This window comes from Populus trichocarpa, chromosome 4, assembly GCF_000002775.5.
Source record: "Populus trichocarpa isolate Nisqually-1 chromosome 4, P.trichocarpa_v4.1, whole genome shotgun sequence".
In the NCBI taxonomy this organism is placed as follows: domain Eukaryota; kingdom Viridiplantae; phylum Streptophyta; class Magnoliopsida; order Malpighiales; family Salicaceae; genus Populus; species Populus trichocarpa.
In genome coordinates this window covers 16,073,416-16,100,333 of record NC_037288.2, presented here as the reverse complement: position 1 = coordinate 16,100,333, position 26,918 = coordinate 16,073,416, and the positions used below count along the sequence as shown (strand labels likewise).

The following is a 26,918-nucleotide window of genomic DNA, read 5'->3' as shown; positions in this document are numbered from 1 at the left end:
TGCCTAAGATTGGCTTCCAAATTCAATGCTTGTGGAAATATATCTATCACAGAATGTCTTTTTGTTATATGATTAGAATAAATTGCTTTATAGCAGTAATGAGATTTAATTGCAACAATTTATAACCTTTATATTGATACGATTACTTAACTAAGGATATCGACCTGGTACCAGAAAAGATGTACTTAATCCTCTTGCAAAATATTGTTTTAAACCATGGGGTGATCATTTACCTTTTACATTTAAATTTGTTGAGCGAAATCTTAGAATTGCAGACATCACGATTGGCTTCCTTAAAAATGGTCAAGGAGGTATGGATGAATGTAAAGAAGCTTTTTGCATCTCCACCAACAGATGGGAGAGTGTTTTTCAATGCCGATCTAAATTGGTCATTTGGTGCAACCTCAGGAGCCTCTGACTTTCTGACGGTTGGATTGCATGAATTGGGGCATGCTTTGGGGCTTGCTCATTCCTCGGTTAAGGGTGCTGTTATGTGGCCATATACTGGCATGAATGAAACTAGGGTTCTGTAAGACGATGATGTTCATGGAATTGAAGCTTTGTATGGTGTCAAGTGATCGTTGAGGAGCACTGAGCGCTGAGCATGTCTTATAATTATAAATGCATCGGTATTAGTTAGGTGTTTTATATAGGTGTTTTTTTTTGGGTTGACCCGGATTAACCCGGGTCAATCCATCTGACCCGTGACCCGATCACTAGACCGGGTCGGGTTTCAAAACTATGACAGAGATGCATCCCGTGTTTACAAATGGATACCTGAATATCACAAGTCGGGTCATTAATCCGGATCTCGAGCAGGTTCCACCACATGGATACATGTAGTACGAGCAACATGCCTATCGAATTCAAAATCTCATAAGTAATCAAATATTTTCATAATTATGAAATGTTAAATGTTGGGTTCTATGTATTGATATTTTAATTTAACTTTAATGTTTTATTAATATTAGGTTGGTTTCATGCTATGGAAGGGTCGAGAGGTCGCATCTTATCTTTTTAATACTAATAAAGAAAGCAAAGTTCACATTGTCGCGTCCTGATGGTTAAATGTTTACCGCACTAAACTCGATATCTTTGGAGAGTGGTTGACTGTTGATGATGTCGTGGTAAAAGACGAGACCATTTAGGCAGGTGTAGGAGCTGGATCCAATCGTGCTACTAATGAACCTAAATCATCTAGTAGATGATATAAACGTAGATAGATAAATGATTTATGTTTTTATATTTTGGGATTACTTGAATATTAGATATGATGAATTATTTTTGATTCATTTAAAATGTATATATGTGTTTTTTATTTTTTGCATTCCTGTGGTTACTTGTTGTTATGAAATGTGAGAATTTGTTGAGTTTAGTTAGAATTTATTGATTAAGGTTATTGTGGATTTTTGCGGGCCTTTTTAAGTGAGATGAAATTTTGGATATAATTCATATATAGAGGAAACTCTGTTCAAATTTTGTTAAAATTATAATTTTTTTAACTCTCTAAAATCATAAAGTAAATTAAATTTCAGGTTAACAAAGACTATGATTTTATAAACCTTTTCAGGCTAAAAACACAAAAATTTTCCAAAACTGGACAATAGCCAAAATGATTGTATATTTTCTCAAACACAATCAGACTGTTTTGACAATTATCCAACTGTTTTTCTAAAATATCTAACTATTTCTAAAATAATCTGTTAATAAATATCGCAGTTCTAAACCTACACATTAATTATAATTTTGTCATGGGTCACAATAATGATATCTAGGCGGATTTAAAATGTGACTCTATTGAAATATCATGCTTATAAATATAATATCCTTAAACTTTATTATTTCGCTGAAGTTTTTTTATCCTGTATTATTTCGTTTTTTTTCTTGCTAATTAGACAATTTATCCTATAATTTTGGGTTCCCCGAAGAAGGGACTAGGGACAGCATGTGCAACATTCGAAAAACGAACGTGCCAAGTTTCATCTTTCTTTCGGTACCTTCGAAACCACAGGAAGAAACAATAAATAATCAATAAAAAGAGAATAACAGAGAGTCAAGAACCACCCCTCTCTCTCTCTCTCTCTCTCTTGATTTACATTCCTCTAATCCAGTTCTCCTTGTAAGCTCCCTCTCTCTACACTCTCTCTTTTTTTTCCTTCCTGTTTCTCTTCTTCTTCTTGACTGATTTTGCTCAAAATTTAGTGGCGGGAACCTGATTTTGGTGCATTGTTAGTTTTTTTTATTTTATTTTTTTGGTTATGCAAATGGTTTTTTCCTGTTTTGTTCCGGGGCAGTGAAATAAGAGAAAATAAATCATTTTATAGTTTTTAAATAAATATTGGCAAATGAGTTCTGTTTTTTTTTCGTTAAAAAAAATCTGAGTAATAAAGTGAAAGTGAAGGTGCATAAATTCTAGGGTTTCTTCTGTCTTAGTATGGTGGGTTTCTATTTATTGCAAAACAAGCGTGATTGTAATGTTTTGGATCAATGCGACAATTTTTTTTTCCTGTTATGCATTTGTTAGAATTGAGTGACTTAATGTGCCCTCTCGTTTCTAGGGTTTCTATGTGAAAAAACTTATTGTTTTGGACAGTTTAGTTAGAATTGGACATGAAAGGAGCTTACTTTAAGGGGAATGTGTTAAAAAATGTCAACTTTTGCTGTATCTTGAATTTATTTGATCTGGGTTTTCATTTTTTTGTATTATGAAATAAGGAAATGAAAAATTTGATTCAAAGAATGTATTGTGATTCAAAGAATGTATTTCAGTTGATTATCTTTAGCTCTTGATTGGTTAACAATCTTTCATGTTGCAATAATTTGACATTATTTTGTGTTATTGCGTAGGTGGTTGCTTATGGTGTATTTTTGTGCAGTTACTGAAGTTTTGACATTGGGACATAGCGAGATTTTGTGGTTTCTGATCTGGGTGGGTTCCAACAATGCCATTATTAAAGAAAAAGCCGTTTACTTTGCTGGAACCTCCTAAGGATTTGGAGCCCAATGAGCTTGTATACCAAGTTCGGTTCACAAAAGAGATATTCCGAGATTATGAGTATCCTTCTTTCAAAATTCTGCAAAGTTATTGTATGAAATTTTTAATTGGATTTGCATTATGAGTTATTTCATTTTTACAGTTTCTAATAGGCCCAAGAAAACTCTGTTTAGTGGAGGTCTTCTTCGGGATATTGAATAATAGAATCCACATCTTTGTTATTTTAGTTTTCTTGTTTCTTTTCTGCAGCCAAATGGATACTACTAGTAGTTTGTTTTCCATAGTTTGGATTAGGGTATCCTCGAACAAGATAAAGGGTCAAAAGAGATTTCTTTAGTTCGAATTCTTATGGCTGAATGAATTATTTCGATTTGGTAGGCTAACCCATTTTCTCTAATCTAGTATCTAGAAGAACTACTGCTTCTAATGGAAGCAAGCAAAACTCTGTTGGTTGGAGGCCTTTTAGGTATTGGCATCTTGTATGATTTAAGATGCGCTGCCAGTTGGTTTTTTTTTTTCCTTAGCTTGAATCAGAGTATATTTGAACCGGATAAACTTGTATCGCCAAAGATTTTGGACATGTAAAGTTAGTGGAAAAGGTAACTTGACTTATGAAGAGGCATTAGTTTCTGAAAAACATGCAGCTGAGAAGGTTCCAGAGATACCCAAAGAGCTCATGACCCCTGCACTGCGCACCATTCATTTTAGTAAGAACTAACTATCTGATGTATTAATATGGATCTTTTTTTCTTTTTTTTACTTCTATTGATCTGTTCTTTTACCTCTCTGTCCTTTGTATCTGCTGCACATAATTGATTACTTTGCTGATGCTCATACAATAAGGATTTCTTTTGGACCCCCAAATGCTCCATGTTGAATATTTGGCACATGATTTACTGTACAATTATGCCTTTTCTTGATCTGTGTGGAAACGGATATATAGGTTGGCATGTTTGACATAATGGAGACATAGGTACGTGTTGATATGCATCAGCTGATATTCATATTTTTTCTTTATTTGTACAATTTTATGTTCAACAATGTTTTAGAATCCTATTTGCAGATTATATGTTTGAATCTTTTATGATTGTTGAAAGTCTCGCCTGCGTGACTTTCATATGTTGAAAGGCTAGTGTTACAGACCCAAGGGAAAACGGTTGCAATTGCAATCCATGATGTACCGTAATCCATTATTTCAAAGCTCTAGTTTGGCAGTTTACCTGCCAAAAGAACGTGGACACATTGGACAGCATGTCAGTAACATGATGTATAATTTTGTCGTATTTTAATTAATTTTCTGCAATGCCAACATTTCATATACCATTTAAGGTTCAATGCATAAACTTTTCTCTTCTCAAATGGTTCAACTTTTAAGGGAAAACTTGGGCATCTTGACTTGGAAAGAGCCCTTATTTTCATGTCATGACATCTCAGAGGTCAAGAAGGGATAGATGGTGATTCTTCTCATTACAATGCGAGGGTGGATGCTGGTGCTGGAGACTTTTAAGTATTCATACTAGTTTTGAAAATACCTTAAATTTGACATATCTGATAGCACAATGCAGCATTGGTGGCACATCTTATTTTTGCATCTTGCAAAGCAGGCCTCCAAGTTGCATATAGTAGCCTGCATAGCAGGTATCTTTACTAGATTTTATGGAGATGAGGTTTAGGCATATTTTAACTAATCTCCTCGTATATACCAGTGGATTGGGTCAATATGTAGGTTGCCTTTAGTAGCATGTAATTGAATAAGCCAATAGCTACATTGATCAGAGTACTCGAGGAAGTTGACAATTTTTTGGTCTTCATTTGCTATATTTGTCAATCTGAACCCAAATGGTGTGACCTGGAATTTGATGTTTTCAAATTGTTGTTGCAGTATCCTGGGATATTTAAAGTTGTAGCCTTCATATTCTTGAATGATTATGACCGATCCAGTCCTACTAATTTATTCCATATTCCTGAACTGGGAATTGCTGATGCCTGAACTTGCGCTTCTCTTTCTGAATGCTCTCTACTCCACTTTTCACGAGTAGAGTAAGAGCTAGTCAATGTGGAACATATTATTCTAACTGATGGTATACTGTCGGCATGGATTAAGTTTTCTACTAAACAAGCTATTCCACATTGAATTGCAAGACTAGTCATAGAGTGTCTTAAAAGATCATCCATCATCATAGTTGATACTATGCAAGTATTTTCATAATGTTACTTAATATAATGTGACAGTAACCTTTGATTCCATTACATCATTCCCTTGGTGCATATAACATGTGTTTGCAGATGATGATACTTATTTGATATTCTTTACCGTTTCCAATGAACTAACCTCTTTGCTCAAGTCATCAAATTGCTAGAAGTAAAAAAATACACATTATAGAAAGCATGCTGCTCACGCCATGGCCCACCCAACCCCGTTTAAATGAAATAAGGAAATAGTTGTCTGCATAAAGTTCATTCTATGAATGCTTGGCTAAGGATAAGCTTTTTGGTGAGATATGTAATTACAAATCTGTTTTCATATGCACTTTTATCATTGTACTGTACACATCAACAAACTTAGAATTTTTATACGAGTTATTGTTACTCTCAATTATAATCTTGTTCCTTCCTTTCAAAGTAGGTGGTTTGTCACTTTTCAATGTATTAGCGCAATAAAACAAATTTGAAATGGAAGTTTTTCATTGAATATGATCTGAATTACATGTAAGAGAAAATCAAAAAGTGGTATGCATGCTTATTGTTTATTGTAAATCCAACTATTGGCTTTGGGTCTCTCTGAATGCCTGTTCAGCTTTTACTTTTATCCACACAATCTATGTTTCTGTATTCACAGGCCAATTGTTTCTCAGGTATGCTTTCGTTAAAAGATCTTGCAGACACGATAGCAGCAAAGTTGCAGGAACATTTGTTTGTAGGGGCAGAATTGCATGGAAAGAGAAAGAAAGGTGATCTCTGCCCTTGCAAGATATTAAAGGTTTTGGAGGACAGTACTGTTAAAACAAAATATGAGGTAGCATGGCTTGATAGGAATAAAAAAGTTACAGAAACTGCAGTAGTGAACCGAGATGATCTGATATGGAAGAAATCCCCTTTCAGTAGGAACAGTTTGAAGCCTTTTATTCGGAAATCTACACGCCAAAGTTTTCCTTGGGTGCTTCATGATAAACTGGCAGAAAAATATCGAATATCAATGGATCCACCGCAAGATCTAAAAGGCATAGTTTTCATTCAGGATGGAGCAGTTTATAATAAAAGAAAGAAAGATGCAATGGTAAATATACTGTAACATTTGTTTGGTCTTTCGAGTTCATCACATATCATGTTGGCTTATATGCATCATGTCCAGGAGGTAAAAGACTCTGGAAAACTTAAGAAGAAAAAAGTAGAAGCCGAGGAAGCTGAGGCCACCAAGAAAGGTAGGTTAAAAATATAGAAGCAACCTAATTCTTTTTTAAATTTAGTCTGACTTTTATTTATTCTACAATATGCTATTTATATTTTTTATATATTTTTTGTCTCTTTTATTGAGGGTAGGAAACTTGAGCAGAAATCTTGCTGTTAAAATTCCCTTAAGGTCATGCATATCAAATAAATCATCACTTGACCATTTCTTTTATTGCTGTATTTTAACTTTCAGAAGATAATCATCAAAAGGAAGAGCCTATCAAGTATCCAATTGATGATCTTTTGGTGCAGCCTGAAACAGATGATCCAGTCTTTACAGTCCGCCCTTTGCCTTCTAGAGACTTTAATGTTCCGATGGATGGTGTTGGGGATCTTCTAATGGTTTGGGATTTTTTATCCTCCTTTAGTAAGCTGTTGCACTTGTGGCCGTTCTCTCTTGAAGATTTTGAAAATGCCATTTGCCGTAAGGGTAGCAATGTGAATCTCATTGTCGAAACACATTCTTCTCTTATTCGGTTACTAAAAAGTGAGAAAGATGAATGTTTTTCAGCTGTTCAGAAAAGAACCCGAGCATTGAAGGTAAAGTGCAGCAATTCCCTTGCTATTCTGGAAATTAATTCTGTTTAAAACTGGATTTCCTCATTAGCTACAAAATTTTGTTTCTCCTTGCTCTTCTGTGGAGCTTCTCTGTACCACGCCTTCATTGTGCTAGCTGTTGATGACCTCTGTTTTTTGTTTTTTTTTTTTTGTTTTCTAACAGATAACATTAACTAATTGGACAGACTATCTGTGTGATTTCTTAGAGATCATCAACATCGGTGATTTATCCACTCACATAACAACAATTAAGCGGGGGCACTATGGCCTTCTCGATGCTCAAGTCAAATTAGGAATCTTAAGAGAATTGGTTAATCAAGTCCTTGAAACAGATATCGCAAGGGAGAAGTTGGCTGGGTATGTTGAAGAGCGGCAGGTACTCTTATCAATGAAGAGGGGGGAAGCACTGGAGGAGGGCAGGAAAAAAAGAGAAGAAAAAGAATGGTTGAAGGCCAAGTCTGTTGATAATGGAGCAACGAATGGGCATGGTGTGGATAGCACAGGAAACAATCAACCTGTGTTGTCAAATGGGAATCACATTGGTCAGAACGGGCAGATTGCAAAAAACAAGGGAGAAGCCTTTTCAACCAGACCAAACCATGCATCAAACAGGTTGCAATTTTTTTCATTTTTGCATGTCAGTGCACAAGCTCACACACTTACACATGGAAATGGACACAAGAATAATTGTAAACATGGCTAATGCTTATTACAATTTGGACCGTGACAGTAGGCATTTGGAGATTGAATCAAAGAAAACAGGCAAGAAGAAGAATATGGGTGTGGAAAGCCAAGCAGAAAAGGGGATAGATTTAACCAAAAAAGAAGCATCACTACTGCTGAGGGATGAAAAAATTGCTGCATCAACATGGAGCATCAAAGAGCGAAGGGTTATTTATCTTTTACTGTCCTTGTCCCTTGTGTATGTCTGCATGTGTTTATGCTTGCTCATATTGCCGTGCTCATTTTTCTTTTTTTGGTTTGACATTGTATGATACCACAGAGAGCATATTTTGAACGTGAGCTAGAGAAACGAATCCTGCACACCAACCCTCTGGGTAAAGACCGAGATTATAACAGGTATTGGTGGTTCAAGCGTGATGGGAGGGTTTTTGTTGAGAGTTCTGACTCCAAGCTTTGGGGCTGTTATTGTTGCAAGGAAGAGGTAGCGGCTCTGAATAACTTTTATCCATCCACTCTTGTTTTCGTTTCTTTTCTCCCATTTGAATGAATCAGACTGGGCACTTTTGAACAGATTGATGCATTGATGGGCTCACTAAACCCCAAGGGTGAGAGAGAGAGGGCTCTTCAAAAGCAGGTGGAGAAATTCTACAGTAGAATTTGGTGAGTGATTGTTGAATGCGTTTAGAAACAATATTTGTTTTTATCTGGAAAATGGTCCCTAGTTGAAACCTATGATCACTCGTTATTGAATGGTCCAACAGTCCCTGTTGCGGCTCTTCAACTGATTGTCATAGAATATTAGCTGATATTTAGCCACTTGCATAAGAATGGTGCTATATCCAATTTGCAACAGAACAAAAATAGCCGGCGACTTTTCTTTTTGAATTCAAACTCCTGAATTACATGCCATGGAATGAAATAGCTTTTTAGACCCTTTCTGCCAATGTTGTGTAAGGCTTAGGACTTTTTGTTCTTTAATGTTGAAGAAATTAGCTTGCTAACAGCACTGCCATGCAATTTTTTTCTTTCTTCATTTGTGCCTAACCTATAAACTTTTCTTCAATCTTGTTACCAGCTTGGAACTCCAGAAGAGGTCAAAAGATTTGGCTACCAAAATTGCATTGGAGGAAGCTGTGCATAGGAGATCTACACGTGTCCGTGCTCTACCAAGAGAGAATCCTGCTAATGCTTTTCTCAATTATGTTAACAGGTGGAAAGAAGACTGACACAGTTTTACGATTATATTCAAAGGCTCAATCTCTGGTCGAGTTTAGCTTAGGTCCTATACAAATATTTTAAGGTCGGAATGTGGGATATGTGAGAGTAAGAGATTTTTACTATGTTATCGGCAATTCATTATTTTGTTGGTCGGAATCTTGGGGCGATGAGTGAGGTAGGAGTAATGACAGGGACAGGGGCAGTGGCCATAAAGAGAACATGGACGGGAGAGTATTTTTTTGTCCATTCCCTCTTAACATTTGACAATCTTGTATCGACACTAGCCTCAATTTTTGTAAATGGCATGGTTTACCTTGTTAAGACAGTTCTTTCTCTATTCATTGTTTTATGCTTTGTATTTAAATATTTCTGTTATTTTCTCTAGGAGTAGTAGTGTACCCTTATTAATTTGTATTTTTCTTTTTTTGGTAATTTACATCGTAATGTCAAAAGCAGGTGGCCATTGACAACTTCTGAGAGTCTCAGACAACTAGCGAACCAGAGAGCAACTAGTCTCAACAGCCTCATGCCATCCATTTCATGATTCTCAGACTTGCGCATATGAAGTTTAGCTTCCATTTGTTCTTAAGATAAAGTTCTAAAATTTCTTTGGGTTTTTAGCCCCTTTTAAGGTGCATCCTAATATCTTCTTGAACCTGTTCAGTTAATTCAAAATCTGAAAATTTCATTAATATTTCACCCGAAAATCAAGTGTCATTTATTGGACTTATCTCAAATGATCTGTTAAGCGAAACAAATTAAATGAACTATTTAATATTGTTCTACAAAAATTAATTCAAAATACAATTGAATATTTGTATTTTCTTCAGGCTGCCTCCAATAGATTATAGAAATAACGATGGCATGGGAGGAAGTTTCCATAGGAACAGAGAGCTTGTTCAGGGCTCCTCTCTTTGGTCTTTAGTCTCTATTTAACAGGCGAATTAAGGAGTTCAAATTCAATATCCCAATATTGGTTGCTCTTCAACACAGGTAATCTCTTTAAGTAATTGAAACTAAAAACAGATCTTCCAGGAGATGAGATTGTGGACTTGTTAAAAGAAGACCAAGTTTTCCTTCTATATACTGACGTTTTGCCTATACAGCAACGTTCCCAACTTTCCAAGTTAACTGACCCGTGTGGCAAGCAGTCATGGTCGTACACGTTGCTCCCTTTTGTCATAAGGCAATTTCTAAAACAATGACCATCAACCTGCAAAAGAAAAGATTGAACGAGAGAGAATGAAAACTAGAAAAGTTTGATCTTCTCCTTTAGAGGCAGATCCACTATGGATCTATTATAATTTCCCCCTTCTTTAAAACACCTTGCCCTCAAGGTGAGGGTAAGCCTTCTTAAGCCTCGATTCCTCCACCCACATTGCATCCTCTTGTCCTTGACCTTATGTAGAATTCAGAGATTTCTATTCTGTTATGTATATTATTCATGCTTTACAACTGGTATATAATACAAGGAAATGAGACACGATCCAAGAATAAAGTCTAAACATAAGTTTCTAATAATTGGACAATGAGTTATATATAGAATGTGCAGATATGATGTGCAGATATGACGTTGATACTCCCCCTCAAGTTGGAGCATGGAGATCTGTAATGCCCAACTTGCGTGATAATGCTTGGAAGTGTTCTCGTCCTAAAGCTTTGGTGAAGATATCTGCAAGCTGATTGGAGGTTGTTATGTGTCTGGTGGTGATAAGGCCAGATTGTAACTTCTCACGAACAACATGATAGTCAATTTCTATATGTTTTTTACGCTAGTGGAAAACAGGGTTCTGAGCAATGTGAAGAGTCGTCTGGTTGTCATAGTATAAGAGCATGAGTTTGGAATGGTGAACGTTGAGATCATGAAGGAGTGTTTTAAGCCATGTGAGTTCACAAGTAGTGGAAGTAAGAGCCCGATACTCAACTTCAGCAAAAGAGCGAGAGACAGTCTGTTGCTTCTTAGTGAGCCAGTAAATAGGACTGGTGCCAAGTTGAATGAAAAAACCTGTGGTGGATTTGCGAGTGAGTGGACAACTAGCCCAGTCTGAATCAGAGTAAGCTGAGACTTGAAGATTGTTGGAAGTAGGAAAGAATAAGCCCTGGCCTGGAGTGAATTTAATATAACGAAGAACGCAGACAACAACATCATAATGTGGCTATCGCAGCTAATGCATAAATTGGCTCAGAATGTTGACTGGAAACACGATGTTAGGACGGGTGATGGTGAGGTAGATGAGACGCCTAACGAGTCGTCGAAAATAGCTTGGATCAGGAAGGAGATCACCATCAACATTATTAAGCTTCAGATTTTGTTCCATGGGAAAAGTAGTGGGACGAGTACCAAGATGGCCACTGTCAGCAAGGATGTCAAGAGCATATTTGCATTGATTCAGGAATATACCAGTGGGAGAATGAGCAACCTCGAGTCCGAGAAAGTATTTTAATTTGCCAAGATCCTTGATGTGAAAGTGATGAGCGAGCATGGTCTTAAAGTTGTTAATGGCATAGAGATCATTACCTGGTATAAGAATGTCATCAACACAAATCAATATGAAAGTGGAAGACTGACCCTGATAGAGTTTGAAGAGTGAATGATCAGCCTGAGATTGGGTGAAACCCGCAACAAGTAGAATAAAGCATAATTTAAAGAACCAATTGTGAGATGTTTGCTTGAGGCCATATATGGATTTCTGAAGACGACAAACAGGAGTCGCTGTTGGTGTGGAATAACCTGGTGGAGGAGACATAAACTTCCTCATCAAGATTGTCGTGTAAGAAGGCATTGTTAACGTCCAACTGGAAAAGATGCCTTTGACGAGCTGCAGCAACTGTAAGAATGCATCTAACAGTAATGAGTTTAGCAACAGAAGCAAAAGTGTCATGATAATCCAAACCTTCTATCTGAGTATATCCCTTAGCCACTAAGAGAGCTTTGTGGCGCTCTATGGATCCATCAGCCCGAAATTTGGTTTTGAACACCCATTTACAGCCAATGAGTTTGCCAGGTGGAAGAGGTTGAAGAATCCAAGTATGGTTTGCTTCTAAGGCTTGAATTTCAGCTGCCATGGCATTGTGCCAATGAGGATGGTGCACAACTTGAGAATATGAGGTGGGGTCAGGATGTTGAGATAATGTAGAAAGGAAAGCTAGATGATGATAAGATAAAAAAGAAGAGAGAAAATGAGCGGTACCTAAGGAAGATCGTGGAACTGGAGAAGCCGTGAGGGACTTGGGAAGAGGAGAGCAGATGTAATCATTGAGGTAAGGTGGACGTGTAGGAGCTCGTTTTGGTCGTGAAATGGGATCTTGAGGTGGTAAGGAAGGAGGAGATGGTGATGTGAGTGGTAAGGGAGGAAGGATGGAAGAGGAAGGTGATGATGTCGGTAAACTGGATGAGGAGGGAATATCAGGAATTGGAAACGAAAGGACTGGAGCAGTTGCAGGAGTTGGAGGTATGAGGTGGTAAGGAAAATTATGTTCTTCAAAAGTAACGTGACGGGAGATTAAGATCTTGTGATTTTCTAGATCATATACACGATAAGCTTTATGGTTGGCAGGATAACATAAGAAAACATAACGTGAAGCACGAGGAGAGAATTTATCTTGATGTTGACGAGGAGTTTGGGCATAACATAAGCAACCAAACACTCATAAATGTGTATACGATGGTGGTTTTTTGAAGAGGAGCTCGTAAGGGGACTTATGTTTCAGGCTAGAGGAAGGAGTTTGGTTAATTAAATAAGTAGTTGTGAGAATACATTCTCCCCAAAATGAGATGGGAAGATTAGCTTGAAAACATAAACGTCGGGCCACATTAAGTAGATGGCAATGTTTCCGTTCGACAACACCATTTTATTGAGGTGTATCCACACATGTGTGTTCGTGAAGAATACCATGATCATGAAAAAAAGTTTGGAGTTTATTGGACAGAAATTCTTTACCATTATCAGTGCGCATATGGCGAATAATGCAATTAAATTGAGTTTTAACCATGTCAAAAAAATTTGTAAGGCAAGTAAAAGTATCAGATTTCATGTGCATGAGATAGACCCATGTTGTACGTGAGAAATCATCCATGATTGTTAAAAAATAATGTGCTCCTAAATGTGATGCAGTAGGATAACCACCCCATATATCACAATAAATTCGATTGAAACAAAATGTGCTTTATTTGTATTCAAAGAAAAAGGTAAACGAGTGTGTTTTGCTCTAGCACATGTATCACAAGCCAAATGTTGATTAGAAACATGTAAAGTTTTTGGAATATATGAAGTAGAAGGATGACCAAGTCGCAGATGCCAAATAATGGAGTCAAGGATGTTTTGAGAGTGGAAGGCAGAGGCAGAGAAAGGCTTGTAGTGATAAAGTCCATCTTATACTTCACCCGTTCCAATCAGCTTCCTCGTTGATAGGTCCTGAAAAACACAAAAGATAGAAAAAAAATATGGCAACATAATTAAGAGTTGTGGTGAGTTTGCTAATGGACAGTAAATTAAATTTAAAAGAAGGTACATATAGAACATTAGAAAGGGAGATATCAGGTGAAATATGTAATTTACCAGTATGAGTTATATAAACAACATCACCATTTGGAAGTTTAATGGGACATGGTTGATGAAGAGATTGAACATTATTAAGGGATGACAAATTCGAAGTTATATGATCTGAGGCACCTTGATCAATAATCCATTCATGATTAGAAAAAGAAGAAGAATTGCAAAAAGCAAGATTACCAGCAAAGTTGGCAAAGTTGGTGTTCAAAACCAAATTATTCACTGGTGATAGAAGATCCAAGAGGCGAGAGCATTGGTCACTGGTCAGGTCAGGGATATTAATCTCAGAAGAGGTTGAAGAACTGATGGCATTATTCACTGCCATTGATGAGCCAACATGTCCATTAGATGTTTCACGGTATTAAGGCTTGTTTTTGGGGTAACCATGCAGTTTGTAACAGTTGGATTTCTAGTGACCATCACGATCACAGTAGTCGCATTTTGGACGACCACGTCCTCTTCCCTTATTATCAGAACGATGTGCGAGAAGACGAGGACCTACCATGGCAGCAAATTCTGTTGGAATACTAGAGATTTGCAGGGGACGTTATTTCTCTTCTTAATGCAGAATTGAATATACTTCGGTGACAGGAGGTCAAGAATCCATAGCCAAAATCTGGTTACGAATTGGAGCATAAGAATCATGTAATCCCATCAAGAACTGAAAAACCCACTCAATATCTTGCATATGAGTTAATTCTTTTAAGACGCCACAAGTGCATTTTGGTGCAGGAGTGAGCATTGCAAGCTCATCCCAGTAACCTTTGAGTGTAGTGAAATATGCAGGAATGGTCATATAGCCTTGGATGAGGGTAGCAACGTCACACTTCAATTTGAAAATCCTGGGATTGTTGCTTTGAGAGAAACGATCTTCAAGATCAAGCCATACATCACGAGGACAGTCATGATAAATTAGACTATTAATAATGGATTTATCAATGAAGTTGAGAATCCATGATAAAACCATGTCGCTACAGCGTTCCCACAATTGAATTTCTGCTATGGAAGATGTTGGTTTGGAGAGAGTACCATTATCAAAACTCAGTTTGTTTTTAGCATTCAATACCATTTTCATGGCTCACTTCCAGGTAGGGTAATTGTCACCATTAATAAGAATGGAGACTAGGGTGGAACCTAGGTAATCAGCAGAATGAAGAAAATATGGAGATGATACATCAGGAATTGACGAAGATGTTAAAGAGGAAACTTTCTAAGGTGTGATATTAGACATGGCTACAAGAAGAAGATTTGAGGATGATGAAGAACGTATATAGAGAATGAAGAATGTATATAGAGATATGCAGCAAAATGAAGAACATATGAAGAGAATTGCTCTGATACCATGTAGAACTCAGAGATTTCTATTCTGTTCTGTATATTATTCATGCTTTACAACTGGTATATAATACAAGGAAATGAGACACGATCCAAGAATAAAGCCTAAACAATTGCTAACCGAGAATAAAGCCTAAACATAAGTTTCTAATAAATGGACAATGAGTTATATATAAAATGTGCAGATATGGTGTGCAAATATGGCGTTGATATTGACCTTCCCACCTAACCAAAATTTATTTCTTAGTCTTTCGTTTAGATCTCCATTCCCTGCTTCCTAAGACTTCAATAGGTTTTGGGTTGAGTTTTCCTTCCAAGCCAAAAAGAGGCAACTTGGGTTCTAGATGTTCCTCCGAACCAATCATCTATTTCAACAATGATATGTGGAAAGTGGGATGGATTCATGTCTCTTCAAACAACTCCTACTTGACCCAACTTTGATTGAATATAAAATGGACCATAATAACTGAATGCTAACTTTTGATTCCTTCTATGATGCAAACCCAATTGTTGGTATGATTGGAGCTTGAAATAGACCCAAACTCTCTCTTGTAAGTTTTCCTCCTTTCTTTTTCTAGTAGCCTGAAGTTTCTATCTTGATTGTGCCTTTTGTAGATTTTCCTTGAATTATTTCTAATCTCTCTTTCAAATGTGTATCCACTGCTTCATTATTTTTAATTCCTGGAATGTAGTTTATTAGTCCTGGTGGAGTATAACCATAAACGTCTTAGATGGAGTAGATTTTAGTGATGTGTGGTAATTAATTGATGTAATACCATCACTTGGCCGCCATTGTGAGCCATTTAGACCACTCTTTAGGTTTTCACCTGTTAAACATCAAAGATAACTTCTTAGGGTTTTGTTAATTACAGTTTAAGGGTGGTAAGTTGAAGATAAGTGCAGTTGGATTCATTAAACCCTAAATAACTTATCCTCAAATTTACTAGTAAATGTGGGGCCCCTCTCAGTGATAATATTTTTAGCAGTCCATATGGCTTCATGACAAATTATGAGAATAAGTGGGCTATTTTAATGGCACTGTATAGGTATGTTATAGGAATAAAACAGGCATACTTAGACAACTTATAAATAACCACTAAAATTACAAAATAATGATTAGATTTAGGTAAGCCTTCTATAAAATTCATAGGTAAAGGTTGTAGTAGGCTAGTGTTATCTAGTTTAGCTCTTTGATGAATGTCACAATGCTTGGTGTACTTATTTATATCAACATTCATCCCTGTAAAAAAAAAATTAATCTCCCTTTGCTTGTTGTAAGGTTCTTTTATTGCATGACAGAGGACTTGAGGGGAAATTCCTTACTTAAAAACATTCTTTCTTTGTATAATAAAAGTCCACCTTTAAAATGGTACCTATGGGAACCAACTATATCCTCTTCAATCTATTGAAACACTCGTTGAATTTTCTTGTCCTTGGAATAACTATTTTTTAGCTCCTCAATCCAACTAACTAAAGGAGTTGTAATGGTCCATAATTCTCCTTTTTTTCTTTAAACCTTCTGGATACTGCATCTAGTGACATTAAAAACTAACATTCATACTTTTCTATCCATAAATGGCAAGAAAAATAAAACAAGAAAGAGCATGGAAATCGCAACCTTCAAAGAAAAGTCTCATATTTTGTCAGTTTTGACCTTCGACCATTTCAACTTGAATATATTGAGCTAACGAAGTCTGTTTGTTGCAAACTCATTTTTGCTGGATTTCTGACTCAAATTCCTATCAACTTATCAAATTGCAGCAGAACAAGAGCTCATATGAGAGAGATATGATTTTTCTAAGACAACCCATAAATTCTACCAGCAAACATGTTTTGTAAAGAAACAAGTCCACCTTTCCTCTCAAGCATCCAAACTGACATGAACATTTTTCCTTTATATGGAAAAGGTCTTTACACGGGCAAATTAACTTCACTAATTCAAAGTCAAAGCTTGAAGATTTCATGCAAGACTATTTTTTCTTCTTTATAGGAAAATAGTTATTGTACCAATTAAATATAGATTTGGAAATGACTCCTTTTTTTCTTTCCTAATAAAAATGAACTAGTAGAAAGGTGAATATTAGGTTTTTTTATCTGATAAAAAGGAAAGAGAGAGAGGTGAAGAAGGTGGCGGCCAGAAAGATGAAAAAACTATCTTCTTTTTTTCTACACCCAAAATTATGTTTTCATCTTTTTTCTTCCTTATTTGTTTGATAGTCATGCAAGACTAAGTTATTTTTCTTAGTTGAAAGGATACAGAAGCCTTTGGATTTAAAAAACCTGTGAGATTTATTTTATCTTTTCTTTTCAATTTATATGATGAGTATGAATTTTTTCCTATACTTATTTGCTATGATTATTTAGTTTCATTGTTAGAGCGGACTCTAAGTTATATTCTAACCAATCTATTGCTAAGTTTGCTATCAAAACCGGATATGTGATATTTAACTTGCGAAGAGACTAAGTTTAATAATTATGAAAGATCTATGTTGTTAATCTTAGGGAAAACATTCAATTAAATCGATCACAGATTACAAAAAGTTATGTTGTCTAGATTTATCAACCTATCTAGTTTTTAAGGCTGCCATTAAATTAAATTACTAGCGCGGACGTCGTGGTTGTTAAATGGTTAGGGTTAGTTATACTGTGGAACAGTTAACTGACTAATATTAAGTAAAGATAAATATTCAAAATATAAATTGACATATCGTTTAAATAATCAGTTTTGATTTCTGTTGGTGGATGTTTACTCATTTAGTATAACTTAGATAATCTCAAACCCCCCTTATTTTTTTTAATCATTTAGCATAAAGAACCTAACTAGATCTTCCTCGTGGGATCGACCCCTTACTTGCTCTATACTATTTTATTTATTTAAGTTAGGGTAATTAATTTGTGTGACCGCGACATCACAACACTTATAATGTCCTTCATGGGTCTTGAAGGTAGTCTTGTGGATGTTTTCAGTCTTCATTATAATCTGGTGGAATCTAGATCTTAGGTCTAGTTTTTAGAAAAATTCAAACCTACATAGCTTATCTAGGAGTTCTTCAACCACATGAATTGTAAACTTATCTTTAATTGTTTCTTTGTTTAAAGCTCTATAATCAACACACATCTTCTATAATCCATCAACTTTTCTTACTAATAACACTAGTGAAGAGAAAAGACTTTGACCAGATCTAATGGTACCTAGTTATAGTAATTATTTGAAAATCTTCTCCTTTTCATCTATTTAGTAATAAGGATACCTGTATAGCCTTACACTAATTGGTGAAGTGCCCTTTATAATTGCAATTGGATGGTTATGAAACCTTTTATGAGGTAGCCCTTTAGGTTCCTGGAATACAACTCTAAACTCTCCAAGTAACCTTTGAACAAATTCAAAAATCCCTTAATTGACTAAATTTTTTGAATCTATGCTTCATATCTATAAAATCAATCTCTCAACTGTTCTTTTACGCTTTTTTAGAAATCTTAGTCCATAGTTTACCTCAGAATCCTGAACCCCAATATCTTTAACCAATAACTTATTTCCTCTAACGTGGAATTTCATTGTTAGAGTTGCAAAATCCTATGGAATAGGGCTTAAACCTTTCAACTAATGTATTTCCAAAAACCTTGTCACACCCCCATCTTTAAGACATGGGTTTTGATCTGGAACTGGTTCTCTTAAATTAAGAACTTAAAATCTAGGTAGCACCCTTTATTGGTGATCCTTGTACCATCTGTAATCTTGACCCCAACTTGCTAGTGGGTTGAGATGTCCAATTCTAACCTCTTTGCAACTTTTGAATGTATAAAGTCATGGGAACTTGTAGTATCCATAAAGGCCAATAATAATTGGTTGTTAATTCTTATTTGAATCCTTATTGTTCTAGGATTAAGACTTCTAATCACAACGTGTAGAGAAATTCCCACCTCCCTATTAGACTCATATGAATCTCCCAAATCAATAAGATCCCCTATTGATAAAAAAATGTCCATCTCCTTTAGTCTCATCATCTTCCTCTATCAAGAACAATTTAGGCCCTCCATACTTATGACCCGAACTCCATATATTATTGCATTTTTAAAAAAGTCCATTATCGTTTTTATCCTTGATTTGGGCTGGATTCAACTTAAGCACTAACTAAACTATATTGGGCCCAACCTTAGTACTATTTTTGTATTAGGCTTGTTACTAGTCCTATAGGAATGGTTCACCATTATTGCCTCATTACTGTGAGATTTTGTTTGTGCATTCATGCCAAACCATAAGCTGCCACCAAATTAGATGGGTTAAGCATCCTGACCATTTTAATTTCATCGTTAAGCCAATTGAGAAAGCAACTTAATCAATAAGAATCTGAAAGCACATGAACCCTATTTGAGAGGACCTAAAATTAACCAAAGCCTTCATCAAATCATCATAAAATGAGGTCTCAAACCTGATTTGTAGTGTCTTACTAAACGATTCCCAACTAGTCATTATCCTAGACTCCTCCATCTCTTAGAAATAGATAATTGCCTTGCCCTCCATATGAAAACTAGTCATAAATGACTAGTGTCTTGGATCGGTGTTGTGATAATTAAAATAATAGGTTGCCTTATAAATCTATTCTTTAAGATCTTCTCCACTAAATTGAGGGAAATTGAATTCTATTGGCCTTTGCTGCAACTATTGATCTCCTTATGGCTATGGTTCAAACTCCTAATGATTGGGAACATTCACTAATGTAATTAGGGTGTTTGAAGGGGACTCCATTGGTCTTTTTCCTTTAACTTTGGCAAAATTATCAATTTTGTTCGAAATTTATTGCAACTGATGAACTAAATCTTTTAACACTTTTTGTTGGGACTGTTATTGTTACTGCTGCTCTTCTTGCTGGAGCTTCATACTAGCTACAACTTCAAGTAATTGAGACATTCATATACCTTTCACTATGGATCACTAGGCTCTGATACCACTTGTAATAAATAATAGGCAATTGAATGCTTGTATTTATTTGTAAGAATAACGGAAGTTTGTAATGGTACAATTAAAGGCATTGAAGATTTTAATTGGAAAGAGATTTTGATTATAAAGATTAAATTGAAATGGAAATAAATAGTTTGGTGACCAATTTGAGGTGGCCAGGCTTCCCAAAGACTAAGTCCAATATCTAAGAAATTCCATTATTTCCTAGGCTATCTTCTATATAATTTATAAACTAAATTCAAAATTCAAATTGAAACTAAAAACAAATTTTCCAGAAGAAGAGATTGTGGACTTATTAAAAGAAGACCATGCCTTATTTGTATACACTGTTGTTTTTGGATTTTAGTTGAAGATTCTTGTTTTTCCTTATACAACAATGTTTCCAACTTTCTAATTAGCTGATCCCCATGACAATTGTCATGGTATATGAAATTGCCACCGTTGATAGAGATTTACGAGACCAAGGTTACCTCCTGGTCGTACACGTTTCTCCCCCTTTTCTTTTAGTAATTTCTAAAACAATGAATATTTCCCTTAAAGGAAACGATTGAATGAGAGAAAGAGAAAATGAAAACTAGAGAAGTTTGATCTTCTCCTTTAGAGGCAGATCCTTCATAGATCTATTACATCTTCTCTTCACTAATGTCTTCACATGCCTTATTATTAATTGCAATAGAATAAATAACCACTAACTTTAACCCTCCCTTTACTGTTCAACCAATCTTTCAAAAGGAGTTTTGCAGAAGCTCTTTGAAAGCATAAAGAATTCTTTAATGAGGAAATGAAGAAGGTCAACAGGTGGAGAAAAGCTCTAAGAAAGGCTTCATCTCTCTTTAGGTAGGATCTCAATACTATAGCAAATTGATATGTCTTTTCTTTCAATAACAAGTTTGTTTTACCAATCCAAGCCTGATATAATCTATCCCTAGACAATACTTAATTACTTGTTAGCTTTGATTCCCAATATTTAATAAGAGCGATAAACTTTTTTTTTATTTTTTTTCTCTTTTATATGATAGACACGAATCAAAATTTATCCAAAATGTTATGGAAGACGTGTGGGCTAAACTAGGTCCTAAATGTCTAGATGTTTCTACACACCTTATGGTTATTGATTCTCGTGTTGATAATATTATTGCCAAAGTAAGAATTGTTATAGATTATAGTCGCATTGTGGGCATATAGGGAATGAGTGAATAAGTAAGACAAGTTTAGGAAAAGTTGTATTTAATTGGCTCTCTCGTGAATTTGAGGGAAGTAACTTTTTTTCTCATATCAAAGAGCATTCAAAAAACCCCGATGGTTTGGTTCAGTTACAAAAATGATTGCTTTGTGACACTTTGAAAAAAATAGGGTCATCATTAGTGTAGTTAAGGAAATGATTTTCATCAAAAAATGGATTTGTTACAAAAAAAAGTTCTTGTTGTTCTTGATGATATGGATCACAAGGATCAAGTTCACGCATTGGTGGGAGACAATAGGTTAGGTCCTGAAAGTGTAATAATGGTTACATTTAGAAATGAGCATTTGCTTACTCGATTTGCAGTGCATGTAAAATATGAGGTTAAACTGTTGACACAAGATAAGTCCCTTCAGCTTTTTAATTATTGTGCCTTTGGGATGACCCATCCACCGGAAGATTATGCAAAGCTTTTTAATGATGTATTAAAGTATGTTGAAGGGTGTTACAGTTCAACATTTCTGAGATGAAAGAAGAATTAGGAATTAAGGTTGATGGTATTTGAATAAGATGACCGCTGGAAATTTTAAATGGGGTAATATGAAACACATAGTTTAAGTTAATATTAGTATTAGTTAACCTTGGCTAAGAGTTTGTTTGTCAGTTTTGGCTATATTTGTAACAAACTATTATGGAATAAAGGCATGGACAAATAACTAACATTTACAGGAATCTCTCTCTCTCTCTCTCTCTCTCTCTCCCCCCCTCTCTCTTCTTCCTTTTTTTCTTTTTCTTTTTCTTCCACAGTGGTGATTGTTTCACTAAAATATATTTACTAGCACTATTTTCTAACTTACCAAATCCTCCAATTAGGAACAATCTTAATTAAGTTCGTTCCAAGTGGTATCGGAGCCTTCACTTTTCATACTCGATTAATGACGCCTAACACTAGATTCCAAGACATCAAGAGAATGAAGGATTCTTTTTATTGTAAGATTATAGTAGCTGCATCAATATCTCATGTTTTTGCGAGTAATGATGCCTAACACTAGATCCCAAGACATCAAGAGAATGAAGGATTCTTTTGAATCTATTAAAAAAAAGCAAGTACAGAAAACATGAGCTATTAATGTAGCTCCTATAATCTTACAATAAAAAACAAGAAGACATCAAATCATCACACGAAGCTGGATTCACAGAGTTAAGGAACCTTATTAGTGGGTTATCTTACTAGCAAACCTCTATTTTACAAACTTTACAATAACATATAGATTCATCCAACACTATCAAAGACAAATAAGTTCCTTATGATGGCCACTTTAGTGCCAAAACTTGTTTGACATGTGATGATAGATATAGTCACCACAAGTTACACAAGCCTAGACGAGATTTCCCAAGTTTTGAAGGAGAAGATATACATATATGGCTTTATAAATGTAGTAAATATTTTGAGGTGGAAGAGATAGAAGAGTTTGAGAAACTGAAATTGGCTTCATATAACCTGGATGTATGGCTTTGTACCGGCACCAAAATCTAATGAGAAGTAATAGTAACCAGGAAATAACTTAGAATGACTATGTGGAGGCACTGTGTGTTAGGTTTAGAGGTCAGAAGGAACCGTTGGAGAAGCTAATAGATATGAGACAAGTGGGAAGTCTGAAGTCTTACATACAAGATTCTGATATACTCTGGATCAGGGTTGAAATTTATGAGAAAGAAGCACTAGTACTCTTTATAAGAGGGCTGAAAGTTGAGATAAAAAACCTAGTAAATATTTGAACCAAAAACCCTAAAACAAGCTTCTAAATTATCCAACTACAAGAAAATACCCTTTTATATAGACGTGGCAACCAAAACTCTTCAAAAGTCTCTACCCATTCCCAAAATCAACTCAGCCACACTAAAATGAACCCCTCTCAATCCAATTATAGAAACCCTTCAACATTGATATACAACACTCCAAAACATCCATAAAATGGCATACTACCTACTCTTAACCAAAACTACACCACCAAACCATTTGTGAAACCTATTAGGCCAATAAAAAATAAAGAATTGAAAGATAGGAGGGAAAAAAGCCTATGTTTCTAGTGTGATGAAAGGTTTGTCATTGGCTATAAATACATAAACAAAAGACTATATTCCATTTGCTTTATTGATGATGAATAAGATATTGATAAAGGTGAAAATAAAAAAATGGAGTTGAATGCTGAAGTTGTTACTCCTCATATATCCATCAATGCTTTAAAAAAAACTATTGGTTTTCATACTCTAAGGGTCACATATAAGGAAAACAAACATCCTATATTTATCACGATTGATTTTAGGAGTACACACAACTTTATTAACTAAAAAATTGCTAATAAATTACAATGTAATCTTGTAACTATTAAAACTTTATTAGTTAAAGCAACCATTTGAGGGACCATAACTTGCATAATAATATGCAAGAATTTTAAATGGAGGATGCATGGTGTGCGTTTTGAAGCTGATGTATTTATGGTAGAACTAAGCAATTGTGATATGGTGTTAGGGGTACAATGGTTATCCACATTGGGTGATATAATATCTAACTAATTATAGATGTATTTTTACTTGACAAGGTCAAAAAGTGTAACTAAAAGGGAATAATCCTAGCCAAGTACAATCTGTGGAATTTGGATAGTTCAATTCTTTGCTGAAAAGTCACTTATAATTATCTGATATTAGTCTATGTAGCTTGAGACTTATTGATGGTGTTAAGATTGACTTGCAAGTGATGACCACCACCTTAACACCTTAGACAATAGGAGACCCTGCCTTGGATAACCTACTTAAATGTTACAAGGATATGTTCAGGGAACCATAAGGGTTACCACCTCTAAGGATACATAACCATGCTATACCTCTTAAAAAAAGAGCCCAACCTATCAATTCAAGACCCTATAGGTATTATGGATTACAAAAGGACATTGTGGAAAAAATGATTACTAAGATGATGGAGTCTAGGATAATCCAGCCTAGTATTAGCCCTTTTGCATCTTCTTTGTCCTAATTAAGAATAAAGACAATTCATAAAGACTATATGTGCATTACAGAGCTCTCAACAAACTAATAATCAATGATAAACTCTTAATACCCTTGATTGATGAACTAGTGGAGGAATCGGCAGGAGCTTAGTTGTTCTCCATGATTGATCTCAGTCTGGCTACCACTATAAAGACTATATGTGCATTATAGAGCTCTCAACAAACTGATAATTAAGGATAAACTCATAATACCCTTGATTGATGAACTAGTGGAGGAATCGACAGGAGCTTAATTGTTCTCCATGATTGATCTCAGGTCTGGCTACCACCATATAAAAATGGCTTCAGATGATGTATTGAAGACAACCTTCATAACTTATAATGGTCATTATGAGTTCTTTGTCATGCTTTTTAGGTTGACCAATACCCTAGCTACATTATAAATTTTGATGAATGACTTCTCTAGATCTCATCTTAAAAAGTTTGTGTTTTTTTCTTTAATGACATATTGATTTACAATCACTCAAGGGTTGAACACTTGGAACACCTAAGAACAATGTTTAAATTTCTAAGAACATAAGAATTGGTGGCCAAAAAAAGTAGATGAATATTTAGCAGTGATAAATAGTGACCCGAGGCATATTATTACTAGAGAATGGGTTTTTATAGATCCATAAAAGATCAAAGTAGTGTTAGATTGGCCAAAACCAAAGATTGCCAAGCAATTGCATGGTTTCTTGAGTCTTACTGGTTACCACAAAAAGTTTGTTTAAGGGTATGTGTCTATTTGCAAACCTTTGACTTAATTTCTAAGGAAAGATAGTTATGAATGGAATTTAGAAGCAGAAGATGGTTTTAATTTGTTGAAAAACCATGACCAGACCTTTTGTTCTTGCTTTACTAGACTTCAACAAGCAATTTATAATTGAGACAAACACTTCTAAAGTAGGAATTAGTGTTGTATTAATACATCCCTTGTCCTATATTAGCAAGTCATTAGGGGTAAAGACAACATGATTTATCCATTTATAAAAGGGAAATGCTGGCTATTCTAAATGCAGTAGTCAAGTGGAGACACTATTTGTGAGGCAGGAAGTTCAAAATTCATACTAACCATATTAGTCTCAAATATCTGTTATAATAGAAGACATCATACCCTTCTCAAAACCTATGGTTGGCTAAATTGTTGTGTTTTGATTATGAAATTGAATATTGAAAGGGAATGGAGAATGTAGCAGCAAATGATTAATCAAGGACTGCTAGTTATGAAATATCTGTTATGGTGGTGTCTAATGTTTCTACAAGCATCATGGAGGAAACACAAAAATCCTGGGAATAAGATGAAGTTGTACATAGCATCATAAGAGATATACAAAAGAATCCTACTTCTCACCCTTATTATAAATGGGTGAACATTCGTCTGAACAAGAAATGAAAAAATATTTTGGGTAATGATCCTGATTTGTTAAAAAAAGCTCATTTCAATGTATCATGATATTGCAAAGGAGGATATTTTGGTATTACTATAAATACTAAAAAGGTGAGAGATTTATTATACTGAAAATGATTGCAAAGATAAGTAAGATAATATATGAGAGAATGCTCGGTTTTCTAGAAGAACAAATCAGAAAATGTATTACCACCTGGTTTAATACAACCATTGCCCATCCTTTAAGCTCCTTTCTCAAATATCATTATAGATTTCATAGAAGATTTATCAAGATCTAATGGTAAAGAGGTTATTTTTATAACTGTGGACAAATTCAGCAAGTACTCTCATTTTATGGCTCTTTCCCACCCATATTATATCACTACAATGTCTATTGCATTTATGGATCATGTTTACAAACTACATGGTCTCCCTACAACAATAGTAATTAAGTTATAGAGACACTGTGTTCCTAAGTTAGTTTTGAAAGAACATCTTTGTCTATCAAGGAGTTTAATTGCACTATTCTATGACCTACCACCCACAAATTGATGGACGAACCGAAGCTATTAACAATTGTTTAGAAAACTATTTGAGATGCATGGCTGGAAGCAATCCAAGTCAGCTGTTAAGGTGATCACGCCTAGCAAAATGGTAGTATAATACTAGCTACCACACTTCTATACAGTCAGGCACCACCCCCTACATATTCCTTATCTCCATGAGGATTGCAATGTTGAAGCAGTGGATAAATTACTAAGAAGGAAGACATGTTTGATCTACTAAAAAAGAGTTTTCGGAAAGCTCAACAAATTAAGTTACAACCGTACAGACAGAAATCAATGCCTTATAGGAGGGTTTCACACAAGCCATCTGCTTAGTTATATGGACCATATAAGGTTATTGAACGAATTGGGGCAGTGGCTTACAAGTTGAGTTTTCCCTCCTCTGCCTCAATTCATCATGTTTCTCAACCAAAGCTACATCATGGAAATAAAAAGGTGTCTGAGGAGTTGTTATGACGAAAGAGGCAATCCTTTAACCACAAGCAGTGATAGACAAAAGAATGGTCAAACTCTATAATTGAGTTGCTACTCATATATTAGTCATCTGGAAGGGTCTGTCGCCATCTGAAACTACATGAGAGTTTATAAACGACTTTGTCTTCAGGTCCCCTGAATTTCCCCTTGAGGACAAGGGCACTGTTATGGAGGGGACATTGTTGCAGTTCAACATTAACGAGATGAAAGAAGAATTGGGAATTAGGGCTCATTGTATTTGAATAAGATGACCGTTGACAATTTTAAGTGGGGTGATGTGAAATGCAGAGTTTAAGTTAGTATTAGAGTCAAGGAAACACATTGTTTTATTTGTTTAGTTACAAGAGACAGTATCATGCCACGTGGTAGTTCGTTAGAATATGTTAGTTAACTCTGCCATGAGAGTTTGTTAGGTTATATTTGTAACAAGCTGTTCTGGAATTAAGGCAAGGATGGATAATTAACATTTACAGGAATATCTCTCTCTCTCCCTTCTTCTTCTTCTTCC

At 35.3% G+C, this 26,918-nt stretch overlaps 1 protein-coding gene across 6 annotated transcripts; it reads left to right on the top strand.

Annotated features, from left to right (window-relative positions):
• Positions 1-1,955: 1,955 nt before the first annotated feature.
• LOC18097769 (uncharacterized) lies at positions 1,956-9,230 on the top strand. Of its 6 annotated transcripts, none has more exons than XM_052452480.1 (11): positions 1,956-2,119; positions 2,848-3,055; positions 3,530-3,702; positions 5,851-6,272; positions 6,348-6,417; positions 6,642-6,985; positions 7,167-7,615; positions 7,734-7,893; positions 8,007-8,168; positions 8,259-8,347; positions 8,763-9,230. In XM_052452480.1, the coding sequence occupies exons 2-11, from the start codon at positions 2,943-2,945 to the stop codon at positions 8,911-8,913; spliced, it is 2,133 nt and encodes a 710-aa protein (XP_052308440.1). In that variant the 5' UTR covers positions 1,956-2,119; positions 2,848-2,942; the 3' UTR covers positions 8,914-9,230. The 6 variants fall into 6 exon arrangements, with proteins under 6 accessions (XP_052308440.1, XP_024455690.1, XP_024455688.1 ...); XM_024599922.2 differs by having other exon boundaries at positions 6,639-6,985; positions 7,737-7,893; XM_024599920.2 differs by having other exon boundaries at positions 6,639-6,985.
• Positions 9,231-26,918: the final 17,688 nt, after the last annotated feature.